General features: G+C 37.7%; 1 protein-coding gene across 1 annotated transcript in view; it reads left to right on the forward strand.

The window, feature by feature from the left end:
• The window catches only part of rngtt (RNA guanylyltransferase and 5'-phosphatase), a 104,517-nt gene that overhangs the window by 34,482 nt on the left and 45,427 nt on the right, over positions 1-24,608 (forward strand). Inside the window, exons 11-12 of the mRNA XM_014978035.2 lie at positions 2,986-3,150; positions 20,614-20,682. Of these exons, the coding sequence (XP_014833521.1) occupies positions 2,986-3,150; positions 20,614-20,682 (234 nt within the window). The remainder of the gene's footprint in view (positions 1-2,985; positions 3,151-20,613; positions 20,683-24,608) is intronic.

Consider the following 24,608-nt stretch of genomic DNA (forward strand, 5'->3'; position numbering starts at 1 on the left):
ATCTGTCAATGATCGTCTATACATTCAAGGGAATGACTCGTACAAAGAAAGTCTAATTCAAACAGCATGTACGTATGTCAGTGCCGAGTTTCCAATCGGTCAATATCAGAGCCGATGAAAGAATGTCTGAGTAGATTTGTATTCACTATGTCAATCACTGCTACACTTCCAGAAATAGTAAATAATATTCTTCTCAAACGCTTCCTCAGTGCATCTCAAATCAGTGATGATTGTGAAACCTGATGTATTTATATTCTCCCAAACAGACACATTCGGTCCTTAGAATCACAACAGAAACGGATAAATTAAGATGTCGCTGTGATTTAATACTGAAACCGAGCTTCTGTCCCCAGTGACGTTTCCCTAACAAGATTTTTCCTTTGCCGTGTTTTCCTCTTGAGCTGGCATGGACAACACAAGCCTTGAATCATCCACACTTACATCTTGTCCTTTCCTGGTGACACAGCTGACAGATGGTGCTAAATGTGTGGGACATGATACCAGCTGTTGCTCCAGGAGAAAGTAGTGTTACTGCTGTCACCTTGTGTGGAAAAGCAAGCAAGTTATGATTTCTATATTAAAAAGATTTCTCTATGAAAACTTTCTAAAATGACTTGTACATTGATAAGCAACATTGTCAAAACAGTCTAAAATTAAAGGTCATGAAGACATGGTTCTTGATATATCAAAATGTTATGATCGATTTCAACATTTGTCTATCATCTAGCAGATGCAATAATATAAAGTAGAAATTTTGGATTATAAATTGTTGCATGTTTATTTCCAGATTCCTCACGTTTCTATTCTTAGTGCCTGGTTGTATTGTCAAATCATTGCCTAAATTTCTAGGCAATAATCCGGACTCTATATCAGTGTGTTACTTTTCAAAATGTGAATTACACTCCTACCTTTGCAAACACAGATGTTAGCTAGTTACAGCGATGCCACAATAGCTCATTTGGACCAAAGATGGACAATTTAAATGCATATTTTGCAACATTTGTGAATTTCTCATAGGACAATAAATGGGCAAAAGTGTATCTCAAAGGATTTACTTAAGATTTAGATTTGTAAAAGTAACAAAAAAATCTGATTATTACGTAGAGATTATTACCATTTATTATGTTTCTCAGAAACTTTCTTTTATCGGTCGATGCAGGCAATTTTTGCATCTAAATTTTATTTTCTCAAAAAAGCAGAGACCAAAAAGGTAGCAACATTTTTACAACAGCATTTTTTTCTTCTTGTTTTCTTGGTATATATGTGTGAGCTGTACATTTGAAAAAGTAAATATACATGCTTATTAAAATGCAGACTACCTGCCTACTGGGATCAATTTATTTAAATTGATATTCTATGAGATTATTTGGGTTTTTTCCTGCTTAATGTCTGTAAAGCACAAGGCTCTGCAGGCTTGTAATAACATCTAATTCCAGCTAATTATCAGCTATTTCTTTCCACATCCAACTGGAGGAAAACTGGGTTTTTTCTTCCCATCTAAAGTCAATATAATCCTCTTGAGAAAAGAAATGACCTTTTACTACAGAGCTGGAGCAGAATACTAATGCCTGCAATTCACACTTTCCAACACAGAACCCGTCAATACACATCAGAGAGTATTGATTAGCAATACATTGGTTTAATAGCCGTAAAAGTGCAATTGTTCCACATCATTTTATAATTTTGGTTGTAAGACGTTTAAACCCCCTTTTCATTTTGAAGATAATGAATTTTCCATAGGGCTATATTTGTTATTTCCTGTGACAACATTCATGAATGATACATAATTGCTTTCCATTAGTAATTTTGGACAATATTATACAAAATACCCACCAATAAATCACATTGCAGATCACAAACAAAACACATTTTACTCCATTATTTGACTTAAAAAAATTCTTGGTTTGGTGGGAATGTCTTCAATATTTAATCAGCACAAATCAGAAGAATTCAAGAAATAAAATCCATTTTATTTGGAGTTTGAATCTTCCTTATAACTTGTGAGAATTATTAAAAGTCAAAGTTGTCATGGATGACGTTTGTTTTCAACAGGTTGACATCCTTTTTTTGTTTTGTTTTTCTTGTTGGAATCTGAGTCAGTTTTATTGCGTCACTATGCTAATTCAGAAATAGATAAATGGCAGCAACAGTCTGTCGACGCTTTGCAGCAGACAGGCTGGATTCATTGCATCTTTTCTGCACCAGTTAACACTGAAATAAATATGTTGCCATGTTTGTCGTTATATGTTCTAATTTTCCGCTCAAACCTTGTTATTTATAACCAGTTACAGAAATTCAGGTTTTCTGCTGCTCTGTGTGGCAACAATGTGTGGCTCCACCAGATGGGTTTCATTTCACCTTTGTTCTGCCTCGGTGGCCACGTCTGTTTGAGAGGACAGTAGGATTATTTGTGCGGGACAGCAGCGGGTCTTTGCTGTGATGTGTGGAAGGTCTCATCGTCGTCACAAAGAAGCTGTTTGTAGTGTTGTAGTGGAATGTGATAAATTAAAGGAGTCTTACTGCATACTTCTGGACACTGCTCATCAAAGCTACAGAGTATCAGGAAGATAGTTGATGCAGCATTTGATTTAATGCTGAAAACTGCAGTATTGATTACGATTTGCCCAATTTTCCTGCCGCTTTTAGTCATTTGCAATAAACACTGTCCCCACTGTTGTATGAGTTTTAATAACCTATCTGCTAAAGATGCATTAAGCCAGGTGGAGTCCATCCAAATACCAGTTATCACGTTAAAGATATCCTAAACCACAGTTTATTACAAACGAATATTTACTGCAGACTGATATTCGATGTACTGTTCAGTTTTCAGCATTAGCTACTCATCATGTTCACACTAAGACTTCTGAACAAGATCGTAAGTTTTCATCTCAGTGTAAAGAGAAAGAAAGAAAACAAAGGAAATAGACCATTTAAATTAGTGTGCTACTTTAAAATCGAAATGTGTTTTTGTTGTGTGTTTTTCAGGGACAACCCGTTGGCCAGTGTGATTTCAATATTCGACTCCTGTGCATAGAAAAGGAAATAATTTCTCCACGTCAGGAAAAAATGAAGCTCGGACAGATCGACAAAGCCAAGGAGCCTTTCAGCGTCCGGAACAAGCCCTTCTTCGACATCCATGCGTCGCGCAAGGTAAACACGGCTTTCCAAATCCTTCCCCTCCATTTAACTGGGCCACATGTGACCCAGTTAAGATTCATCCTTTCTTTTGGTCATGCCAAAATGCACAAATCCAGGCAACCTAATTATTGTGCACGTTGTACACTCGTATGTAATCTGTCAGTTGCATCCCAGATTTTTCCTAGAGAATTTATTTCCCAGGGAAATAGCTCTTCAAGGGCAAATTGGTCTCAAGAGAAGGAGATGCAGATGATGAAACACTCTTTTTTTCACCTCTATGCTATGGAAAGGACGAGCTCTAGGAGGAAGAGAGCACTCACTTGAGTGTTGGATGCCTTGGCTATTTCCCGCTGGGACTCATCCGGTGCAATCTCAAGTGATTGGAAGCCAGGATTACAATACATTGCCTAGATCCGTCTTCTGTGTGTGAGCTCGAACACACATTTCTTGTGCTTCTTAGCATTTTTGTTGACTTTACGAGAAATATTCCCTGTTATACTCACTAGTGTTTTTCTTGTCGTCTGGAAATAAATAAACGATCCGCTGAGGTTAAAAAACAGTCAGCTGAAAGCAGCAAAGCTTTTATCGCCTCAGTGGCTGTTAAGCCTTCCTCAAAGGTCTGTGCTCTCGCGCCTTCTCTCAGGTCTACAGGAGTTCAGAGCACAATTAATTTTGTGTTTGGCTCGAACAAAGATCAGTTGGAAATCTTGGTATGTCTTGCTGTGACCTCAGACAATCAAACTGTAGTGAGGGGGTGATATTTATCCTCTTTTGTATGTTTTTTTTTTTTTTTTTCATGTCTCCCAGCTCTAGTTTCTTAGAGTTGTTCATTGTTGAAATTGTTACCTCAGGTCTAACCCTGCGCTACCCACATTTCTAAGAATCCTTGTGAAGGATCGACACTGGAAGTTTTTGGGTTCATTTTGATGAAGATATTCTGGAAATGAAGTCACTGGTACGCTGTGTAGCTTCTGAGCGCCCCATTGTGTCCCTTAGTGGCCATCTGCTCTCTGTACAGTCCTATCTCTGTTGTAGGGGGCATTGGCTAAGGATAACTGGAATCAGGCTCATTAATTCATCCCAGCACAAACCTCCACTTCATGGCATATTGACCACAAATTCCTACTAGGGATATTTCAGTTGTATGACAACTTTTGTCTGTTTCTGAGCTTCTGTTTTTCATCTAATTCACTTGCACATTTAGGCTGTCATTTCCCCACCAAATTGGGGGTATTTTTCAGTTTCACTTCCTCCACTTATTTTACAAGGAACCCTTTTGTTGTAGTCGGATTTGCACACCAAGACAATATGATAGTGTATTTTGGATTTTCCCTCTCGTGTGGATTGAATTGACAGGAAAGTGGAAATAACTACATTTAGCAGCAACTGTATATGAGCTGTTCTGTTGCTTTTTTGTAAGGTGTTGTGTAACATGCACTAGATGTAAGAATTTTATTGGTAAATTTATTAGTGTGTTAATGGTTATGAGATCCAAAAATCTGTGGAAATGCGCACAGAATTTATAAACCATGAGGTTATAGTTTTGATGGACTCAAATAAACTCATATATTACATTTTGTCTTAAAGACAAATAGCCAAAGGTGTCAATAAACTAACATGAAAGACTAAAATAATGGTACATTCTCCCTCTGGGTCTTGTCATTGCTGACTCAAATAAACCCAGATATTTCATTTTGTCTTAGAAATTTACTGCTGCCCCAAACATAGTATGTATACTGTTTTTTTCCACCTCCTTTATTATATACAGAAACATTGTTAATAGATGTCTTTTTTTGTAAAGGAGGAGCGTTAAATTGACTGAAGACTGTATTTGTCAGAGACTCATGTGTTCTCCTTTCTGAATTAGAAATAAATTCTGTGCTGGAATACCAGGCCTTCTTTTACCCTTTGAATTTAATAGTATTGGCAATTTCCTAAGAGGATTAGTTTATATGGCGGAAACCAATGTTCCCTCTTGGATAACAGAAATGAGTGTTGTTGCACAACACCTCCCCCCCCCCCCCCCCTTCTCTCTCTCTACTTCCTCTTCTGAGAGGAGGGAGATGTTGCTCCCAGCTCTCCGTCTAACGGGTGAATTGAGTTTCCTAAATCTGCCGAGATTTACCCTACCCAGAACTGAAGTAAACTCTGTTTAAGCTGGGTGCGAGAAAGACTAGCCTGGTTTCTAACGACCTTCATCCAGATGTCCCACCCTTTTTCTCCCTGTGAATTAGCCAGATAGAGTAGCCCGGAATCAGCTAGTTTCACAGAGCACACCTGTTAACGGTCGCTCTTTCTCTTATTACAACTTGCACTTGTTATTGAACCAGGTTGGTTTTAGTGACTCGGGCGAGTCCCAAGGGTGTTGTTTTAGTTTTGGCTAAAAGCAACCTATAAAACATTTTCCACTTTCTCCTCCCAGAATCAAACTTCATAGCTATTTTACAACCATCAAAGAACTTTAAGGTGACTCATTAACTGAATGTCCACAACATCTTTTAGATTTTCTTAATGCTAATTATTTTATTAGTAAGGCAATTTTGCAAGGGTCAGTACAGCTTAAATCAGTAGCAGAAATAATCAAATAAGTAAAATCAATAATCTAGCCTATCTTTCCCTAATGCTGACACTGTGAACTAAAAAAGAAAACTTTGAGAGAGACGGACGGTGTTTGGCATTTTGAACCCCAGAACTGGCCTGATGATGAAAAAGGTGTTGCAGCAGCAGGAGGCTCCCAGTACAGGAAGAGTACTGAGTCAGAGCGGCAGATCTCGGGCCTCAGGGTGACTTCCTCTTGCTCGTAGCGGCCCTCTCCTTCTTGTCTTGCAGCTCTGTAGCTCCTTTCTCCTTGTCTCACGATCTTTCTGGTCTCTCGAGATGTAGAAGGGCTGGTCTCATGGAAGGAACACACCAGTTCTTCCTCTTTGCCTTTGTTCTTCGCCTTTGTCTTTATCTTCATCTTTGCCTTGGTCTTTGTCTTTGGGTTCCCAAACCCAGCTGGTGAGAGAAGTGCAATTTGAAGCCACATGTTGCGGGGCTAACGGGTTGGTCCCCATGTGCAGAACAGTCTTCGGCTCTGTGGCTCCGGCTCTTCTTCAGCTTCAGAGTTCTTTGTCCATCTCGATCTTGGCTCGAAGCTGCCTGAAGGATCCAACCAAAGACTCCTCTTTCGCACTCACCTTATATAGGGTTTATCCACCCTTTTGGTGCATTTGCATTGGCCGATGATCTCATATCCATCACCATCTTTGGACATGACCTGATGTCTGTTCTAATGTCCCCGAGTTGCTCAACAGCCCTCTTGTGTCTAACCTTCTCTTAGGTACGTTTAAAGTTTAGCAATAAGGCCTTAAGACACCTCCGCTCTCCCATCAGTTCCTCTTTCCACCTGACCTTTCACCTACCATCTACCTCCAACACAACATCAGTGACCTTTAGTTACAGTTACACACTTTACCACATTTCAAGTTCAATGTCAAAATCACATTTATAACCTTTTAGTTTATCTGGTTTAGCATTCATTTATAATATTATAATAATCATTACTTATTAGTTACTCTTATAATCATAATGTGAGTTATTACAGACATTTCTGAAAAGAAACCAAGAATAATTCATTATTCTAATCATTTGACACCATGTTACAGTTACTTCTTTCACCTGTAAGTATTTCAATAAGTATAAGAGTAAGTGTAAATATTCTTATAATCAAACCAGCATCAACCACCGGTTAAACCAATATTAATTATCGGCTTAATCATAAGTTATCATTATTAATTTAAGTATTTTACTCTGGGTTTTATCCAATTACTCAAAATGTCTAGTTTTTATTCTTTAAACCTTTAGTGCTCAAAATGAGCACTCTGAACTATTTTTAATCACTGCAGGCTGGAAACTTCCTCTTTTTTCAGGAAACCTGCTTTTCCTGTTGCATAACTCTCCTTCTGTCAGGCTATGATTTTATGATTAAATAGAAAAAAGTAGAATTAAAGCAAGGACACAATAACAACACACACAACCAGATTAATTTTATTACCGTCTGACTCTACTGTTGGGTCTTGATGTCACCTGTGTAATCAGTTTTAAAGATAACTTTATTTATTGTTATTATTAAACTAAAATCTCCAGCATGGGGAAGTGGGCTGAGCTCGACTTTTCTCGACATGAGTATTAGAGTTTCAGACTGTAACAAGTGATGATTTTTACCAAAAGTTTCCATTCAAGCATTTAGATGGGTTTTTCAAGGTGCCTGTATACAAAAAATGTGATTTAATTCTTTAAAGCATGAAACATTGTCATGTATTGTAATGACTAAATACTTATAGCCTGAACTCTTCAGTGAGTGGCCCTGATTTGATTTATTGTGTCTTAAAGGAAATGAAGCTTCAGGTGAATATAGTTGATTAATATTAAGAAAAAAGGGAAAAATAAAATTAAATTTAGTTTGCAGCCCCTCCCACAAGTTCAGATTGGTAGAAAAAACTAAAACTGATTTGTATTCGAGAGTCAAATGTCTTATCTAATAGGAATTATTCAGGTTAAAAGCACGATACAGTGAAACGGTTTTTGTTCCAATACAGATAAAAATGTAAGAAAAAGCGGCAGTGAAAGCATGATGCATGGCATAAAGTAATACGATGGGGTGATTGGAAAGATATTTGAGTTGCAGTTGTGTAAAAGCTGTAGCTGTGGTGCAAACGTGCCGTATACATAACGTGTATGAGTCACAGTGTTTGTGCTGCAGATTTCCAAATCATCTGCGGCAGCCTGTTTTATCTGAACATCAAAGTGTGTGCGTGTGCACGTGTGCGTGTGTTACTGTGTTATATCTCTAGAAAGGTGATGATGGAGCATTAATTGCCAGATGTGTTTTAAATCTGATCCTTTTCCTGCCTTTGTTTGAAAATTGCCGGCACTAAATAAATAACAAGAAAAGATGAGAAAAAATCAGCATCCACTTCTGGCCTTTGTAACACTTGCATCCTCCTCGGTTTAGATTCAAGAAGAAACTGCGTCTTTTCTCTCTCTCTCCTGCTCTTGCACCCACTCACCGAGGGAAACATGTTGTCTGTTGTATAAGGGCTTATGCTGCTTGGAAGAGCACACAACATAGACTCGGTGACTAATGTTTGTTTACCTCTGCAGCCTTGAGAATTTTTAGTTTTTTCTCAAGCCTCCAAGACATTATGCAACAACTGATGATGCACGCTGTATCCATACACTAAAGGTCAGACTCACTGGCGAGAGAGTATCGACTGTAGCGACTCGTTTACTTTTGCTCCGCTTACCTTCTTTCTTTCTGCCTGCCAGGCTCAGTTAATTTACCCAAGGAAAGCAGTGTGCATTCTCTGGGTCAGGTCAACAGGTGCTTTTAATGCTTCTTGGACCACTGTGCAACAGCTGTGCTTCATCTTTATGCCTTTAGTCTGCTGTGCCTTTTCCTCTTTTTGACCTTCGGGGACATCTTGACCTGCTATGATAGACTGGCAGGAAATGGTGTTCGCCTTTTTATAGATTTCTGCTATTTCAATTTGTAGCCAAACTTAAATGTTTCTGACCAGACAAGTAAACCAAATGAATACAAAAAGCTGTTCTCAAATAAGTAAAAAAGGACTCCTGGTGCTTAAAAACAGTAAAAAAAAATAAATAAAATCATAATTGCCCCCTTAATATGGTGGTTGTGCCACCCTTGGTAACAACATTCATCTCTGGGCTTTGCTATGAGTCTTTTGCATCACTTTGGCTCAATCTTCTTTGCAGTTAGATGTAAGCTCAGACTTTGATTAGGCCGTCCAAGCTGTTAATTCAGAGGTGTACTTATTGGTGTGCTTCTGATTATCATCTTGCTGCATAACCCAGAGACAGTTGAGCGTAATGTGACGAACTGACAGTTTGACATTCCTCTTGAGTTTATAGTTCCATCAGTTATGCCAAGCCGTCCAGTGCCTTTTTGTAGTAGTACTACTTTTGTAGCAGAATGTCATGCATTCCTATTAACAGGTAATTTATAAATTTAATGGGAATAGCATCAATTTGTCTTAGAATATTTAGAATATACTTAAAAATTGAACTATTGATTGTCTACGTGCATTTGAGCTGCCCTGTCATTGCAGTTGTTTTCTAGCTTAACATAAAAGAGGGATGTCAGCTTTTGTGATTCACTTTTTCTACAAATACAGTTTCATATAAACACAATGATTGCTTTAATTACATTTTTTCTGGATCACTTGATTTCTTAATTTCAGAGCTTGTAAACTAAGGATAATTCCAATGCCCCAATCTAATTATGTATACTAAGCAATTCAGCCTGCATGCATGTAGACAGCTATTAAAATAGTTTTCTCCTGAAACGCTCATAACACAGAAAAACGGATTTACCTCAGCCTTCTGGGTTTCTATTTAAGCACCTTTTCTTTTATTCTAATTGGATTTTTTTTGTTCTTGTGGTCCTGTCTACCTGGTCTGTAATGATTTAGGCACATACCTTTCTTTAATACAGTTCCTAGCAATTATTATTGTCTTAAAGAATATTCCCTTCAGTGCAGTAGATTTGAAATAAAGAACATAAGGCTTTACTTGTACCACCAATCACAAAAGAGACGAATTCAGGTATGTCAAAAACTATTTCTATTAAGGCAGTAAATGGAGAGACACATATTTTTATTTTATTTTTTTTAAATCTAAAATGTTTGCCTCAATTTCGGTTGACAAATTGAGAAAAACACAGGCTTTTTGTTTCTTCACTCAAACGGTACAAACATAAAAGGATTGCGCCTCACAGCGCCGATGGATAATGACACATAACGCACTGTGAAAGCATCCCTAAAGCTTCCTCTAAATGACTATGTTTTCATCCACACAATGGAAAACTGGAGGCAGCTGCAGAGATGAACTTAGTTACAGTAACGACCACTTAAAGCATCTCATGGATGGAGAAAGGGTTTTTGTCAGTGTTAGTTTGTCCAAGTACTTTGGCGCTTGTTAAAGAGCTTTTTGACTGCTGTGTGGATGGGTTTTTTTTTTCTAGTGGCAGTGTGACAAACTATAGGAAAACTTATTGTGGGTACTCCGCAGGGTCTGCAAATGTGGACAAATCTTGACTGGTTAAAATCACACCTGTAACTTGTGATTAGGTCATGTATTACAGTTTTTCTAAAGATCTTTGCATAAGCACCTCTTCTCTATTAACGGTTATCATGCTGGTAGATGCTCCTGCCAGTCCATGCCTGGTCTACAGTTCCAAGCTGCACCTAAATGTGCCGCTTTCTAAATCTGGCATGTTTCACGTGAAGTTGTAGCATTTTATTTTTCCTGTTTCACAAGGAAACAAAATTCCTTTTTTTTTGTTTACCATTTTGCCAAACAAAAATGGTGCATGCCATCTCTTCTTCTCTTATTTGTATCTAGTTTGCTCACTGGCAGTAAGTTTATTTATTTTTGATGTATCAAACAATTGTGAAATTCTGAATGCAAGGTTGTTCTTTTTTCTTTAAATGGTAAGCAAATAGACTAGTCTGTTGTGAACTTAATACAGTCTCTAGTTTCTTTAGGACTTTTTTCAAAACAGAAACCCTTGGTAAAAGTACTTAGGATTTTGCAAAGCATCACCCTTGGGTTTAAAACAATTTTCCTGCTGAGAACCAGTAGCTGTGGTTATCTTTAGGAGTGGAGTATTTCTGAGTATTTCTGAGAACTTGGTTTAATAAGGTTTGGGTACGCCACTGTGGGCGGACGCATTTTCTCATGGGGTCACTGGAGTGTTTCTGTTAGAATACCTTAAATTAGGGGTTAAAAGTCTAAAGAGAAAATGCATTGTGGTGAAAACCAGTAAAAGAAACCCGTTTCTCTTAGCCTTTATTCCCCATTGCCTGGAGAAAGTGTATAACTTTTCTGCAAATGTTTCTAGCCTATTCTGACTATATGCGCAAAAAGTGGGACGATAAAGTCTCATAGTTGTTCTCTCAAAATATAAATTAAGCTCCGCTACGTAGCATTTTCAGAGTTCTTATGTACGTTTGTATTTCAGCACTGCTTAATTCGATTTGCCATGATGTTGTGCGTCACATTTGATGGATTTTAGACAAGTTCTTTACCTTCAGCTCAAAACCTTCTCCTTTCAGACATCCTGCCAAACCCCCTGAGCTTCATCACAGATCAGATACACTCTCTTCCCTCTGACAGCTTAAATACAGCAGCATGTTGTTAGAGCTCAGTAAGGAGCTGCCCCTCGGTTGTTGGCTTCTCACACTATCTGTGTGCTGCTTGAGTGTGACTGTATGTCTGCAAGGGTGTGAGCTTGTGTGTTTGTGGTAGGTAGTTTACCTTTCCTCTCCTGAGCTCTGGCCAATGATAGTGTAGCTTGAGTGAAGTCATGAACCGACCAATGTTGGAGTTCTCCAGCAGTGTAACTGTAAATCGCCTCTAGAGATTTGTGTAAACCTTAAAATGATGTAGTTCTACCATTTACATTTTATTGCACATTTGAAACCAGCTCAATTGGCTATAAAGTATAAATAACATTCAGTAAATGAACAACGCATATAAACTAACATTTTTTAGTTGAAATAAATAAAGGTTTCTTAAAGCCTCTGAAATGAAATGGGGCTTTTAATGTTTTCTGCAACTCTACAAGCAGACAGGAGACAGTTGTACAGATGTGGGTCTGCCACTGAAACACTGTCGGCTCTGTTTTTTTTTAGTGTGGATCCAAGATTGGCTAATAGCAACTGATTTGTTGACCCCAGAGCTCTAACTGGAGTGTGAGGTCGCAAACATCCTGACGGTTAATCTGATGCTGCACCTTTTGTACTCTTAAACAACAAGCACTGGAACTTTTTTTTTATTTATTGGACCAGAAAGCCGACTGATGAGTCACAGTGCTATAAACAACCTTTTTTTTAACGCTTGTGAAGCTTTGAGCTTGGCATTTTGGTCATTTACAAACCAGAAATGCTAATGTTTGAACAGATGAATGAAATAATGTGTGGATTGTGTGGAATTTGGAGGACCAAAGCCCAAATAAGTCGGGAATTATTTTCAAAATGACAACATGTATGCGGATCAGAAAGAGCAAATCCTGTCTATGACTCTATAATGCCTCATAAATAATGCTTGTTTACTCTGTGTTCAATGAAATTCAAGAACTTTAATGTTTTTCTTCCATGTCACACCAAACAGTATTTTGTGTTTTATAACATATTTTATGTTTTAATTAATTGAAACCCCAAATATTCATCTAAAGATTAACATTTTTAAGTCACAAGAACTCTCCAGACTGCATAACCTTATTTGATTTTTTATTTTTTTTATTTTTTACCAAGCCCACACACTCACAGATGTGGATTTTCATTTAATAGACATCTGCACACCGGCTTCAGAGGGCCATTCACATTAGGATCGAAAAGAGCCTTGAGCCGCAGCCCCATGCTCTGACTGGAATATCAATCCATCCATTCCAGCTTGGATTCTGCCCTTGCATCTAAGCCTCATAAGAGCTGTGAGGATGAGCAGACATGAGGAAAACACAAAGGCTTCTGGACAGGAAAGGAAAGCGAGTGCGAAATATCTGAGCAGGTGTGCTTAGAAACCAAATTCTGGTGAAGTATTTAAAACGATGGTGCACATAATTCTAATTCATAATAATTCCAACTTCTTACTATTACTTTCAACTGAAAGGTCATTGCATGAGTTTTATTAATATCAATTAAAATTGTCATTTTGCCCTCACAGTAGTCTCTTGGTTGATATACTAACATACATGTTTACTATAAAACATCCTTACTCTATTCTCTTTTTCTGTGATTGCATTTGTTTATTTAATGTTGTTGATTATGTGATGTTATTTATTTTATATTTTTTTGAAACCTGCTGCATTTTAGTCTTAGTTTGGTAGAAGTAGTGAGTAGGTTTAGCATTCTGTTCATTCTTGCACAATTAGTATTCCAGCTGAGCATTTAAGGCTCATAAAATCCACTTTTATTAGTCGCAGCAGGATATAGTCGTTTTAAGCTCGAGGGCAGGTTCAAATGCATATTTACCCCTGTGATGTTTGGTGGCAGCAACACATGACATGGTGTTGGAATATGTAAAGACTCGAACTTCGTTATGACAAGACCGTTTGATTTAACCCCAAAAGTGTAAAATCAACCCTGTGATTTAAACGTCTAGTAAATAAATGGTTAAAATTCAAGCTAATTCTTTAAAGCTTTCATGTGCTAACAGTTAAGATGAAGGCAAGAGGTCAAAGGACTCATACTATTTTACTTTACCACTGTATTTACACAAAAATGTAAAGCATTTTTTTATAGTTATGACATAATTAAGGATCACTAACTAAGTATGCAGTATAAAATTAAATAAACTGACTCAGCTATCGATTATACAATGGGCTTTTAGTTGGAGTTTACCTTTGAGGGAAATTCAAGCTTTTTTTTTTCCTCCTCAGACACTAGCAATGTGAGGAGACACAATAGGGTGTGTTTGCCGTCTCAGCTGGTCCTTGACGTTGGTTTGGTGTATAATAGTCCTAAGAGTGCAGATAAGTTGAGGTTTCAGAATAACTATTATCTGAGGGTTGTTCACCATGCTGAGTGTTTCCAAAGTGGAAGTAGAAAGCCAGATGAAAAAGTTTTGCAAGGAAGAAGGTTGTTATTCAGTTTTTCTTTCATTCAACTCTTTGATCCAGACAGTAAAAGGCACGTCAGCAGCAGAGGTACGTGAGGCTTTATTGAACTAGTTTCACATACTGAGCAGGTTTGACTGCATGTATTTGTACAAAACACCAAGAAAAATATCAATCTTTTAGAGTTTTCTCTTTTTTTCTGACAGCTCTTGATTATTTGTGATAGCAGTCCTGCTATCACTCATTTAAAGATTTTTAAATTTTTGTAAATGTATTTAAACTCTAAGTCTGCAGTGATCATGTAATGATACTTTCCATTCATTTACATTGTGCGTCTTCTGTCATTTCACAATAAGGCACATATTCACATTAGTCAGACCCCATGCACTGTTTTCTGCATGATTGTCCCACAGTGTTTGATTGCCTGATTACACTTGCAATAATTTCTTACTAAGTGTGCGTCAGGCCCAGAGAATTCAGTTCACCTTATTTTGTGTTTTTAGATACAAGCAGTCTTTGTGAGAAAGACAAAGTACTACCTCTTTCTTCCTCCTTTTGAAAATATTCCCATAATAAACACTATCACCCACTTTAACAAAGTACCTTACAAATGTTAGTAAAGTAATGTTCACTTGAATCTCAACACAGAACACGATTGATAATTGTTAATAGCATGGTTTTAGGGCTGTTGAGCTGTATAAACTGATAAAAAAAAAGAAAAAGTCAAGACACAGGCCACTGATGGCTACATAAGTGGTTTGCTGTGCAAGGAGCTGGCGTCTCGGTAACAGACAGAGAGGTTTATAAGTGTTGGCAGCAAGTAATGTGTTGGAGTCAAAACTGTGAGTGAAGGCGATCAGGTGTAGAGACACGCTGCACAACATTGCCACTTGACTAAGGACACATCTACACAGCAGGCAAATGTGATCCATGCCGTTTTTTTTTTTTGTTTTTTTTCTTTTTTTTGCCCCATATTTGACTTTTTTATTCAAGTCTAAGTGCCTCAATTCTAAACTTTTCACCACCCAAAAAATCCAATTTGTGCCACTTTCATATTTGGGTCTGTAGTCAGAATGGTCACGTTTTATTTGATCCAACTTTTACAAAATTGGCGTGAGACATGCATCATAATTCTCCACCTGAAGAAGCCAGGTGCTTTAGATCTGGATGTAAACAAAAGCTGGAGCGGTGATGACACTTTGGAAGGAGCTAATCAATGGGAAGACAACAAAGTACTTTTTTCCACTGCAAAAAGGCCAAGTGTTTCACTTGCTCTGTCATTCTGCTGTGCCTCAGTCATGTAATCAGAAAGCAACAAATGAAAAGGCCAAAACTCTGCAGAGACTAATCTCAAGACAGAAAAAGCCAAGTTTCCTTGGAAGGTTGGCTTATCAAGATAAATGATTGGTATTGCAAAAGCTTTAACCTGGACTGTCAGAAACAAAAGTGGGTAATATCATACAGCAGAACCTAGTATCCCATTCAATGGGGAAACGAAATGAATCCATGAAAATGATAGAATGCTTTGGGACCAAGAGCCAAAATGGAAACAGAGAGCGAATCAAACTGCTCTCAAGCTTTCGCTGGCAGGATGTGAGCAGAGATTGATTCTTTTATTTCTTTCTTAGAACCAGCAAAATAATTTCCTCTTTTCTGCACAATTTAGTAAATGCGAACTAAATCTCAAATAAGATAGAAAAAATTAATCGTAGCAATGGGATCATAGCAGTTGTTCCTTTGGAAAAAGGCTCAGCATAAAAAAGGTTACATAAAAATATGAATGAACATGAATGAGATACTTAATGTTAAGTGCGTCCCACAGGGCAATGAGCAATTTAGCTATCATGCGTCATTGTGTCCTGCTGTGAGATGATTGCAAACATGAGACCTTGAAGAGGGAAGTGTGCTGACCTCAATCACTCCAACACCTTACAAAGAAATAGGGTGACTGCTTGCATATTAGGAATTAATTCTGTTGTCCCGTCTCTGCCCTCGAGTCTACAGTGAAATCTTGATCTCTTAATGAGGCTTTGCTGTTCATCTCCTCCTACACAACCCCGCTGTTGTAGTCTTCGCTTTGTGTTCTTTTTTTTTCCCAAAAGAGATTTACCATGAAATCTGGATCTCTGTCCCCACCTGCCCCTTCCCCCAAGGAACTTCCTTACTGTAGGAGGATGTGTGAGTGGAAATCTGTCTTTCTTCCTCGTCTCTCCATCCCTGGTTCACTGTGCTCACTGAGGATGGTGGGTGGGTGTGCTAAGATGGCAGGAGAACTGAAATGGAACTCCCAGATCTTACCGCCTACATGCCGTTCTCTCATAAAAGCATCATTTCTTTTTAGTCTGGCTATCTGCCTTCTCCATGTCAGCACGGTTGTCAGGCTTTGTGTGATCTGCTGTGACTCATTCATCGTTCTTGAGAGTACTGATGCTGCTCTCCTTTCTTTGCAGATGCATTGGGGAGAGTATTTTTCTGTTGCTTTTATCTTGATGTGTCCTTTCCTCAAAGGGCTAATGACTTCATTTGGTTTCCTTGAGCATATTTGCTGAAAAATAGTTGTTAGCAATAAAGTGTGGGAATGGGAGTTCATCCTGTGGTTTAATGGAATAAATTCTTCCATGAGGGAGGAGTGAGGGCTATTTTTCAGTGATGCGATGCACCTACTGCCAGCTTTACAGTGGAATTCTCCACTGCTGGTTGTAGTGGTTTACAACGGGGTCTTTATAAATCTTAATAGAAATTTGCATTGCAGAAGAGTTATGAAAAAGGAAATTCAGATCATAAGCTTGATGTGTTTTGGTTTACATTACCAAACAAATTTAATATTGATTGCAGTATGGATGCCAAAATGCTCATGTACCTTTAGAACATTGAAATTATATTGAAAAAACTAAATGGTGGAAGCAGAATTTAGCTGACCTATTTTGACTTTTGTTTTTGTGTCATATTTAATGTAATAAGATGAAAACAATTCTGGATTAACATCCCAAAGATACAGTTTATGTCTCGACTTGATCACTTCAGCATGTCAAATGCTTAAAGTAGCTGTCATTAGGGGCAGGCCATTTTAGTATAGCTTATTTTTACCAGGCCATATTAATAATTATGAGAATTACAATTTAGTGATGAAAATCAAATCTGAAAATGTTTGAGAATTCCAAAATGTGACCGTATTGTTTGGATTGTTGCTTTTTTTCCATTGTCGCTTCCAAGCCAGTGTCAAATATTTCTATATTGGAAAATATAATTGCTGTGTGCTGTTTATTTGTACAACTACCCCATTTGAATCTAAGTTTTATGTTTTGTGAGCAGTTTAATGTTTGTAGGGCTCTGACTGAGTAAAGTAAAACATGTCTCATCAAAAAGACATATCATTTGGTAAGAGTTGAAGTCCATGTCATCCATCCTGACAACTTTTTCTACTTAATTAAGCTGAAAAATATTTTATCACTTGGAGGCACAAAAGAAATGTGTATGGAGCAATGAACTTTCAGACCAAAATGGCTAAAGAATCACTTAGTATGAGCAAAGAAAAACTGAGCTGGCAACACCACAGGAAACGTTACATACTGCTTTGATTCAAGATCATTCTGTATATTTTGCACCCTATACCAATGCACAGATAATTCATATAGAAGATCAACGTCATAGCAAGTGCACATACTCTATAGATGAGATATGACTTGATGTTTCACAAAAACATAAAAAGAAGAAGCACGACAGAAGCTTAACAGTATGCTTTGATAAAGTATCTTTCAAAGAAGAAACCTCTATCTTAAAGCCTATTTGCTCTAAAGCCTTAAGGCACAGTTGTCAAGCACTAGTCCTCGAGGACCAGAGTCCTGCAACTTTAAGATGTGTCTCTGCTTCAACACACCTAAATCAAATGAGTAAGTCATTAGCAGAGCTCTGTGCAACTTGACAGTCTTGGAGACAATTCAAGATTTAATAAAGGTGAATTGGACCAGGGGCAGTTCTAAAAGTTGCAGGACACTGGCTCTTGAGGATTTGAGTTTTACGCCCCTGGGTTACCAAGCATGCACAGACAGAAGTGCACATTACTTTATTTTAGTACACAATTTCATGTATTCCTGGGTTGTCTTTAAACATCGTCAGACCTTGGGATGACAACCTTTCATCTTCCACAAAATTAAAGTGACTTAGCTCAATGTGGCTCTGATGGACATAGACAGTTCTCATATTTGCTAAATACTTTACCTTGTCAACAAGTAAATGGTTGTAATGTCTTTATCCCCCCCCCCCCCCCGTCTGGAAACCTCCCATCTGGACTGTCAAAGCAGAAAAATAACAGAATTTATTCCGGTTGATGGGTGTCAAATAATTTCTCTTTACAGAGACAGATAATATTCTCCTTGTGTATTTTCAGATCCCTTGGTGTTTAGATGCAATGGAGGATCAACACTTTACTGAGTGATATTGTATTCTGTGAAAATTTCTACAAGCCTCATTTACAGATGTGATTTTTTTTAACTGTCCCATAGCTCTCACCAAGCTGTTGACTTTGCAGTCTTTTAAATGATAAAGTTAAAAATGAACTTCAATTGTACTGTAAATCACTGTAAATAGGCCACCTGTCCAAAGTGTATCCCTCTTCTAAGTTCTGGTAAACAGGGACAGGAATTTGTGATATTATTATTTTTATTTTTTTTCCATTCCACACAATAATACTTTTGTTTTATGTTTAGCTACCTTCCTGTTTTTCTAAATCCTCCTGCTGTTTGCTAGATTTAAACCTATCGGCATGGATGTGGTACCTGATATTTACAGTGGTGGACTAATGCTTTCACTTTTTTTTTTAGTTTTATTGACCAGGGCCATTTCCTGCCTGACTACATTCACCCCCTCCATGAACATGCTGAAAAGTTTTTACATACTGTTCCAAAGTTTCTCACATCACTTTAAAAGATCATGATTATGATGAAGCTTAAATGACTCATTGTCAGGATTTGCATATCTGCATTACAAAAATACCTTTTTTTCCAACATAGATTGTTTTTGTTTTTTTGTTTGTTGTTGTTTTATAATCCCACTGAGGATAATCCTGCTATCAACCATTACACCTACTTTGATTTAAGGTCAACAAAATAAGCTTAAAATGCAGTAATTATGCAATGTTGTTGGTAAGGCATCATAAGTAATGTGAACCCATTATGTGAGACAGTGTGTATTTCTGAGTCACCAGTTTGTCAGTAAGCACATTCAGCCTATTATTATCCAATTCCTTGTAGCTCTTAAACACATAAAGATACACAAATAAATGTGATCTTTCTGTCTGTAGATATGTGGTTATGTTGAGGTTTACCAGTTAAACATCGCATTATATGCAGACAAAGTCAAGGATCTGTTTTCTCTTATTTTTTTCACCCTCTTGGCAACAACTCTATCTTTGTAGAAAATATAGAATTGTTTAAGATCATTTTTGCACTTTTGCACTCGAGGAATCATAAACATAACACGACTTTGAACTTAATGTTCTATTTAGCCTCAGATGTCAGGCTGAATGGGTCAAAGTGTAGAAATAGACTGTCCAATCAGTCATTATGCCAGTGAAGGATAAGGTTTTCATTATATTGATGTAAAACTGTTCTGTGTTGTTTTAGGGAAAGAACCAATGAATATTAAGTGTCTCCAGTGTAGTAAAGTGATTGTTGTCAGTATGAGCTGCACTGCAGCACAAAACCCCCTGGAGGTTTTTTTTCCCCATTTTGCTTATCTCCCTCACTGGATCATTGGCTCAAATTTGAGTTTGTCACATGAGGTTATTGTTGCATAGTAAGAACAAACTGAAAATGCTGTGTTCATTAAAATGACAGTCTGATCTGTAATTTCTTTACTTTTGTTCTTGTTTAAGCCATCTACCTCTTACCTATTGGTAATTTAGGCAATGACAGACTACAAAACTCAAGAGGTAAACCGGTTCTATGGCGATATACTCAAAACATACAGAACGCCGTTGATTAGATATCCTTAATTTCTTGATGGGGAAGAGATTTCAGTAAGACAGTATTGCAATGACAATATCGACTACAATCAGTCCACATTTTCAAGTCTATTTTTCTGTCTTTGTTTCCAACACACTTTGTAAGCTCAAGCATCTCTGCCAAAAAACATGAAATAAGGGCATTAAAGGTACTAAAAGTTTATCCTACAGGCAAAATATATTATTGACATGGTAGATATCCAACAAAATCTTGCAACCTTTTAGGTATTACCCATATGCCCACCAAATAAGTATAGCAATTTAAATGGGAACATTTTCTTTTTTTGAAACTTCTTCCATTACTAAAGTTGGAACAAATGCATCGATTTAAAATATTTGATGCCCTTGCTACAGTTGGATCAGTAGTTGATGTTTTTTTATAGTAAAGACAACATTGTGTTACTATACACCTCTGCCGTTTCCCCTGGGTTTGTCAGGCTGCTGTGTGATTTTTGTGACTCAGTTGTCTAGGTTGATGTTAATGGATGTAGTGAAATCCGTCTGGTCCAGTCATCAGGAGCTTAATGATTTGCTCTTTTCTTGTCCTCAACCTGGTCTGTCGGGTTACAGATTTGGATCTCTCCATCATGTGTCATCGGACAACAGATAAGGGCTTAGTTTCAGAGCTAGACGGATTTAAAGATAGTATCATGCTTGCGCTTAGAAGTGTAAGCCTTCTGGTTTTCTTAAAGCTTACTTATTTTTGGTTTATGTCCAAGGTTGTTGCCAGGCTCTTTGGCTGGAACTGAGTTTATAAAATAATCTAATTTAATCTGTTTCCACCTAAAACTTTCAGCTACCATCTGTGTCTGTCAGTTTTCCTTAACAGAAACTATGTCTTCTTTTTTTTCAGCTCCTCGAAGGCAGCTTCACTTCCCAAGTCAGCCATGAAGTCGATGGACTGATCTTCCAGCCGTGTGGGGTAAGTCACCATCCATGTTTGGCAGTTTGTCATTTGTCAACACACAAGTTGAATGTCTTTTGCTGATTTTTCTCACTTCGGGGTTCTACATGAGTATCAGACAGCTTGTCATTACCAGCAGCTATTTGTCACTTTCTGCACCAGGACTTGTCCCTATGTCATTGCAGAGTAAAACCACACTCTTACCACCTTCACATACACGGACCTCTATGTGAGACATTAAATCAGAGATATGGAGGTTTGTGTTACGATGGAAGTGGCCTTGACGGAAAGTCTGATTTACTTTGTTTTAGAACAGCAGAAAATCACTTTTATCTCCTGACAGTAATGCTATTGCACTGTTCTTCCACTGCGATGGACCCGGGAGCCTATATTTCTTTGTGCAACACATGAATAAATCTGCATAACATTAGTGAAAGAAGGAGCTGAAGTGAGTTTTTTTGCACATTATCCTCTGTTTTACCTTGATGTTAATCAGCTCTATACTGTCTCTTCTATACTTTGAATGCTGCAGTAAAGTTCAATTCACATGGTCATTTGCTTCAATCTACGGTAGTTTAATTATGACACTTTATAGGTGAGAGAACATGTAAATCTCTTTTATAAGCTGACATAATTTTCTGAACTCTTAATTGATATATTTGCCAAAGTACCAAAGACTTCTGAAATCTTTATGGCTTCTTCCAATGTTGCCATTTATAAGATCCATCCATCCATCTATTTATAAATACATGCATACATACATCCATGCATAATATGCTCAAGCTTAGATAAGCTGATCCAACTCCTTCTCTCCAATGTTTGCAAAAGGGATTGGTTTGAAACTATTAATATAATATATAATATAATTATATATTAATTAGCATTGATGAGACCCGGGGTTTCCGAACTAGATACCCTCCTCTCCACAACTTCAGACCACCTCAGTAAGTGCGCAATGGCTAAGACCTGATGCACATTTCCATGGCGAAGCTTTTTAAATCTTTGATTCAGTCCAGACTTCTGATTAAGCTATCCATTGTTAGAAAAAAAGTCTTGACAAAATACTAAACAGAATACATAAACAGAATAGAAAAATAGTAAATCAGAGCATGTGCAAAAGTATACATACGGTTACTATGTTTTCACAGTGTTGAGAAAGTACCTCCTGGGAAAAACTCCTTTAATCAATCAATCAGTCAATCAATCAAATTTTATTTGTATAGCACATTTCAGCAGCAAGGCATTTCAAAGTGCTTTGCATAATTAAAATAAAATCAGCATGTGAGAAAGAGATTTAAAAAACATAATTAAAACGTTTATTGTTAATTAAAATATTTATTGTAATATAAACCTAGCTTAAATTTTAGTTGGTCATTAACGATGAAAATAGGACAAGAAATGTCTCGCATGAATCAAATCCAGTAGATTTCCAATTAAGCAACCCATACTGTAGGAATAACTGGAGCAATGTATTCAGAGTCTGGACTATTGCTTCTCTCACCGAGGGAATGTCGAACATCTCGACATTGAGTAATCTATAGGACTTTAGCACATTTAGGGAATTTCAATCAGCTCTTTTGATTGAAATTCAACAGATGCTCTTTAGCATTTTTTTTAATTACTGCCCTTATTTGCCTCCCTGGTTTCCCCTGGAATCAGATCATCATTAGATCGTAGCATGATGATTAGCACTGCACTTTCACTTCCTGCTGTTACGTGGAAAGGATTAAGTAGCAATCAAACAAGCAATTAAAGCTTCTCTGCAGCTTGTGCCATATGGAGACTGTTCACTCATAAGCATAGCTTTCTGAAATGTACTAATAATTATTTAAAAAATGCAGAGCAAGCAAGCTGCATCTTAAATCATACATAACTGTAAGCAGGATAGTTAGGAATACGAGACCTTAAGCTATTGCCAGAAGGGGTTTCTAGATTTGAAATTCAGATTAAAAGACATAGAAAGTACGATCTACTAATAGGGGTTTAATAAGATTTTGTGGGCCGCCGCCCAAGATTTCATAATGTAATTATAGCACAGTATTTCTCATCAAAATCTTGGCTGATTTCTTTCATTTTTTTTTATAAATGTCACACAAGCAATCTTTGCCTCCAATGTGAATTAACCTACAAGAAACTCACACCTTCCTGAGGTTTTTGTATATAGTCCTTTTCACTGCAGACATGAGTCACATTGAATTATTTTAAAAAAATAAAATATACAAGTCCAAGACCATGGTGTTCTGCACTGTGAAAAGGTGGACTGCACCATCTCGGTTCAGGGTTAGTCTCTGCCTCAAGCAGAGGAGTTTAAATATCTCCGTGTTGTCTTCACCAGAGATGGGATAAAACGAGAGCTTGACAGACGGATTGGATTTTCATCTGCAGTGATGTGGAGTATGCTCCAGTCTGTCGTGGTGAAGAAAAAGCTTAGCCCAAAAGCAAACCTCTCTCCTTCTTTTAGAGATTTTCCAAGCCCATCCCACTGGGACTAGACCCAGGGAAAAACCCAGAACCCACTGGAGGGACTGTATATCTGACCTGGAAACAGATCCCCCCATGAGCTGGAGCGTGTCGCTGGGGTTTCCTCCTGGACCTGTTGCCTCCACAACCTGAGCTCAGATACGCAAAAGACAGAGAACATATAATAACATCTGTGATTTTTAAAGGGATTCATTTCAGATCTAGAAAATGCCAGTGTTTCTTCTCACATTCTGTGGCTCTGCTTCTTGAAATTTCAGCCTGATCTGGTTATGTTACTTATTTTACAACTCAACTTTGTGCGCTTTATTTGGTTTTCAGAGATTTAGTGGGTAATTATCGCTGTCATTTTGGGTTTCACAGCGAGGTAGCAACAGTTCTCGGGAGAGCCGTGCAATGAAAGTTAGCCAAAGCTTGCTTACCCATCTGCATTTTCTGTCCACTATAACAGAGAGACCATCTGCGTTTGCCTTCCCCCAGGCTCTTTAACTAATGCCACAGTCAGGCTCAATATACATCTCAGTTCTGCAATTCCTGATGCTCTGTTGTCAGTTTGGTAAAATATAATGTTTTCCCTCTTTTTACTGCTGCGTTTTGATTAGTTTGTTGTGTCCGTTCCCCCACATGAAGAAAGCCAATTAGATTTGGTTCTGTTACTTCCACACTTGATTACATTCTAAAAGTGTACGATTATTGGTGTCTAATTTAGCTGCAAATTGTTTGGCATTATGTCTAAGAGAAAACGTTTGGGAGAGTGTACAGAATGTTCAATCCTGGGAAGAAAGCAGAATTAGATTTAGAGCAGTACCATGTTGTTTGCCCCTGATGTGATTTTGTGTTGTCCTCTGTAACCTCTCTGAATTTTATAGATCGTAACTAATAGAGCCAGAGACAGGGCTCTCCAAAGAGTGGCAGGCTGTTAAATGTTAGAATGTATGTGTCTGAGCATTTACTAGATCTGCAGTTAAAATGGCAACATCCTCATCAGCATCCCGGTTAGGGATTAGGAATTTGCTGTCAAACAGAGTTTTCGGATTAGCTGCGGCAGCTTTGTTTCAGCGACCTGAAATGATTGCTGTTTGTCAAACGGGAGCGGAACGGGCAAGGGCAACAAGGCAGACATTCTGTCGATGAGAAATCTGATTGCATAGACAGGCCGTTGTTCAGACAAGTCAATTTTGCTGTCAGGTGCCTTTTATCATTCCCCTGATATTATTCTCGACTTTGAATTGGACAGAAGTTCTTTTATCTCACTGCAAGGCTGTGGCTATTTCTCTCTTCATCTGAGAAATTAGTGCTATTTGGCCATTGTTCAGACTCCCCACTAAGAAGTTCATAATCATAATGATTACTGATTAAATCATCATCATTATACAGTTTCATGCAAACCAAAAAAAAAAGAAAAAAGACAGATGGAAACCCTGAAGGAATAATAATACTGAATAGACCTCTACCTGTAAAATACA

The sequence above is a fragment of the Poecilia mexicana genome, unplaced genomic scaffold (assembly GCF_051168715.1).
Source record: "Poecilia mexicana isolate PSO_F unplaced genomic scaffold, ASM5116871v1 scaffold_21, whole genome shotgun sequence".
In the NCBI taxonomy this organism is placed as follows: domain Eukaryota; kingdom Metazoa; phylum Chordata; class Actinopteri; order Cyprinodontiformes; family Poeciliidae; genus Poecilia; species Poecilia mexicana.